Source organism: Dromiciops gliroides, chromosome 1, assembly GCF_019393635.1.
Source record: "Dromiciops gliroides isolate mDroGli1 chromosome 1, mDroGli1.pri, whole genome shotgun sequence".
In the NCBI taxonomy this organism is placed as follows: Eukaryota; Metazoa; Chordata; class Mammalia; order Microbiotheria; family Microbiotheriidae; genus Dromiciops; species Dromiciops gliroides.
In genome coordinates this window covers 6,266,812-6,271,445 of record NC_057861.1, presented here as the reverse complement: position 1 = coordinate 6,271,445, position 4,634 = coordinate 6,266,812, and the positions used below count along the sequence as shown (strand labels likewise).

At 54.0% G+C, this 4,634-nt stretch overlaps 1 protein-coding gene across 1 annotated transcript; it reads left to right on the top strand.

The window, feature by feature from the left end:
• The first annotated feature begins 3,305 nt into the window (after nucleotides 1-3,305).
• Nucleotides 3,306-4,406, top strand: LOC122736482 (testis-specific serine/threonine-protein kinase 1-like). The gene has a single exon (XM_043978734.1). It carries the CDS (start codon nucleotides 3,306-3,308, stop codon nucleotides 4,404-4,406), a length of 1,101 nt encoding a protein of 366 aa, XP_043834669.1.
• The last annotated feature ends 228 nt before the right edge of the window (nucleotides 4,407-4,634 follow it).

Below are 4,634 nucleotides of genomic sequence, written 5' to 3'. Positions count from 1 at the left end.
TAACAGAGGAGAAAACTGAGGCCCAGACTTAAGAAATCCATTCAGCGTCAGAGGCAAGCTATGAAGCCAGGTCTTTCCCATTCTGAGTCCGGCTCTCCTATTATGCCGTGCTGCCTCTCAGCTCTCAAACCAGCACTTATTATGCACCTACTGTGTGCGAGGCAATGGGGAGACAAAGAAAAGACATCCCTGCCCTCTGGGAGCTTTGATTTTATTATTAGGGAGGCGCCATCCCTACTCAGAGAAGGGAATACAAAGCATACAGAGAGTAAGTGGGGAGAATGCCTTGTGTCCATCCTACTAGGCAGGAGCTAGCGCTGAACTCTGAAGAAAGCCAGGGCTCTAAGAGGTCACGGTGGAGGGGCAGCGGTCTCCAAGTCCCCTCTCTCACCCAGTCACCACCTTGGCTCATGCCCTCTTCAATTCCGTCCTGGACTTCTACAATATCTAACTGTTGTCCCTGCCTCCAGTCTCCACCTCCTCCACTCAGCCGCCAAGGCTGCTTCTAAAACCTCCATCTTTAGAGGTGACTGTCCCTCCCCCAATCAATAAATGCCATTGCCGCCCCATTACCTCCAGGATCAAAAAGAAACTCATTAACTTGTTGTTGTTTGTCCTAAACCTTCTTGCCTTTCCAGCCTTGTCACACTTCACCTCCTGTCCTATCTGTGACCCACCTCCACAAACACAACCCTCCATCTGCTGTCCCCATGCCCCGAGGGCCCTCCCTCTTTACCTCTGCCTCCCAGTTCCCTCAGGATTCACCTTCTGCAGGGGCTTTTCTAGGTCCTTCCCTCTGAGGTGACCTTCTACATGCACAGGTACTGTGTGTATCATGTGTGTGTGTATGCACACATATGGACATGTGTATTCTATACACAAATATATACACATATGTGTAGGCATACAGAGATATACATGGTTACTTGCATGTTATCTCCCCCATTTGAATGTGAACTCAAGGGCAGACACTCTTTACTTTTGCCTTTCCCTGTATCCTCAGCCCTTAGCAGAGTACCAAGCGTACACAGTCAGCACTTAATGCATGCTTGGTGACTGACACCCTGTTGAGTAATGGCTACTGAACAGTCAGGGTGGGGCCCTTCCACATCATGATGTCTGTGTAGCCTTCCCCTCCATTTTCCCATCAAAATCTCTTTTTTAAATGTCCAGTGCACCCAAGCTGAGATAAAAGGAGGTGAGGTTTGTCTTGTGTCTGCTCAGGCAAAAAGCCTGCAGGGCAGTGGGTGTTAAGGTAGAAATCAGACAGCTACAGCAAGCCCTGAGGGGGAGGAGCCAGATCACCACCCTGCACAAAAACACTGGAGGCCTTGGGTCACCCCACAATCTGGCTCCAGCCCTCCTTTCTGGTTCTCTTCCCCATGAATCTTCTTCATGCATCCTACTCTCTGGCTAAATTGGACAGTCGGCTCTTCTGGGGTCTCCTCTCACCGCTTCCCACCTCCATGCCTCATTTCAGACTCATGAAGTCCTCCTCTTTCAAAGCTTTCCCTCAGGCCCCCCCAGATGGAAGGGACAGCACCATCCATTTAGCTGGAAGGGATATCAGAGGTCATCTTCCCATTTCACAGATAAGGACACTGAGGCTCAGAGACACGATTAGCTGAGTCACACAGCTAACAAGGGGCAGAGCTGGATCTTCTGACTAGAAATCCAGCAGCCCTGCCTTGGCCCCATCCTCCTCCCTCAAATACACCTTTGGATCTCTCTGGAGACTCAAAAGTTCCCTCTGGGTCTTGTCTGTGACTATCACATAAAACCTTGTCCAATCCTCCACTTTCCCAAGGGGTATTTGGGGGGAGGGGCAGTGTCTGCACCAAAGGCCCCACACAGCAAGCTCTCAATGGATGTTTGTTGAATGGGGCAGCTCCCATCCCACCCGCATCCTCGGAGGGAAGAATGCTGATCGCATCCCCTCCAGCACAAGGAGAAGCTAGGCAGGCATGGAAAGGTTTGCTGCCAAAGAGAGTGAGCAAGGGCTCTCAGGAAAATGCCCATCTGAAGCTCTCCTGGCTCTGGCCTCAATATCCCTGCTGGGAGGCAAAAATCCAGACCTCCCACTCTCCACCCCCAGTCCCAGTCCCTAACGATACACAAACACCTGAGATGCTCCATGGATGCCGTGTGGAACTCACAGAACTAATCTTACAGTTCTCCTGCCTCTCCCCCACCAATGAATGCACACCGTTGCTCAGCTCTGTTGAGCTCCATTCCTGGGATCAAACACAAATCTGCCCCCACCCTCTAACTTGCCCATTACTGGGGCAGGATGGGGTGGGAGATGAAACAAGCCCGGTCCCTCTTCCAGGGCACAGCCCCCCAGTACTTGAAGACAGCTTTCCTGTCCCCCAAGTCTTCTTCATCAAGCTAAAAGCCCCCAGCTCTTTCCCCTTCCAAGCCCCTCCACTTGAGCTTGTCAACACCTTCCTCAGGAGACAGTCCTCTAAACACTATCTAAGGAGGACAACAGTCCCGTCCCTCAGTCACCTCACCAGACCTCTGTCAGTGAAGAGTAGCCCCCATACCATTATGCATTCAGCCCTTGGGGTGAGCTCTCATCTCTGGGTTGTCGTTTTCCCCCCCACAAAACTGTTATTTAGCAGCATCTCCCCATGGAAGTGCACCTTCCTTTGGGCTAGGGGATCGTGTCCCCCCAGAGTCCTCTACCAAACACACAGATATTCTGAGAAGCCATTATTAGTCGTGAACACCTCAACTTGGCATATTTTACTAGTGGTAACCAACTCATCACCCAGCAAGGCTCTGAGCACAAAAGGGCTACATCTGAGTGGGGAAGAAGAAGTCTAAAAGCCTAATCACTCTCAAGAAGGGCAGGTAGGAGGCCCTCCCGCTCACATTCCCTACAATGTCTACACAGGGATAACACCAGCATTAGGCCTGATTGGGGAAGAAAGAGCCACAGGAAAAGAGCCCATCTCCCCTCCTACCTGAGCTTCAGGGCCCAAGGGCCAGGATGGTGGTCAGCTGAGCCCTTACTCCTCGGCCCCTCGTCTGCCAGGGGCTCCTCCCATCTGCTCTCGCAGGGTTCCCAGTGCCTAAGAGGCTCGGGGAGAGAGCTCCATTCCCCCACGCAGTCCCCGCTCCTTTGTGACTTCACACGCTGAAGTCACTCCGGAGACAATGCCGAGCGTTCTACCTCCAACAAACTCCAGGCCCAGCCTGCTCAGAGGACTCTCTCGCAGTGTCAATGAGGGCGCTGCTGGCCTATGTGGGGAAGGGGCATGTAGGTGGCAACGTCCAAGGCACTCGCCGCTTCTGGTACTATGGACGATGCTGCCGTCCTTAAGAGAAGAGGGTACATCATGGGAATAAATTTGGGGGAGGGCTCCTATGCAAAAGTGAAATCCGCTTACTCGGAGCGCCTCAAGTTCAATGTGGCGGTCAAGATCATCGACCGCCGGAAAGCCCCCACAGATTTCCTGGAGAAGTTCCTGCCCCGGGAAATTGAGATCTTGGCAATGCTCAACCACCGCTCCATCGTCAAGACCTACGAGATCTTCGAGACGTCGGACGGCAAGGTCTACATCGTCATGGAGCTCGGGGTCCAAGGAGACCTCCTAGAGTTCATCAAGACACGGGGCGCCCTGCACGAGGACGACGCCCGCAAGAAGTTCCACCAGCTCTCCTCGGCCGTCAAGTACTGCCACGACCTGGACGTCGTCCATCGTGACCTCAAGTGCGAGAACCTCCTCCTTGACAAAGACTTCAACATCAAGCTGTCCGACTTTGGGTTCTCCAAGCGCTGCCTCCGGGACGACAGCGGGCGCATCATGCTCAGCAAGACCTTCTGCGGGTCGGCGGCCTACGCGGCCCCCGAGGTGCTGCAGGGCATCCCCTACCAGCCCAAGGTGTACGACGTCTGGAGCCTGGGCGTCATTCTCTACATCATGGTCTGCGGCTCCATGCCGTACGACGACTCCAACATCAAGAAGATGCTACGCATCCAGAAGGAGCACCGAGTCAACTTCCCCCGCTCCAAGCACCTGACAGGCGAGTGCAAGGACCTCATCTACCGCATGCTGCAGCCCGACGTCAACCGGCGGCTGCACATCGACGAGATCCTCAGCCACTGCTGGGTGCAGCAGATCAAGCCCAAGACTCAGCCCTCGGTCTCCACCACCAAGGAGGGCGAGAGCTCCCGGGGAGTGCAGGACACACTCAGGATCCCGGAGGCTAATGTAGAGAAGAAATCCACCACCAAGGTGGAAGCAAAGGAGGAGCCCAAGCCGGAGGTGGCCCCGGAGAAGGAAGAGTCGGTGCAGGTGACGAGGCAGTCTGAGACCCTGGGCTTCAACTCGGACCAACCGGCCCCTGAAAAGGAGCCAGGGAACTCCTCAACGCCTCCAGAGACTGTGCACACCTAAGGAGACTAACAGGGCCCCAGGGGGCCCCGAAGGAGAGAAATGGAGCCCGAGGTTCGGTTCGGAGCTTGGATGGGAGAGGTCGGGAGCGTGCAGGAGAAAGTAAACACGGTCCATTCTAAGCTGCTATTTTCACTAATTCCTCCTCCCTTCCTTCGAACATAGTAACCACATGGCTAAAGAATAAACCAATAAATCATGGACTATATTAGAACCCAAGCCTGGCATGAG

What these genes read in the sequence shown, in the direction of transcription:
- LOC122736482 (XM_043978734.1), top strand. Translation starts at nt 3,306, where the DNA reads ATGGACGATGCTGCCGTCCTTAAGAGAAGAGGGTACATCATGGGAATA.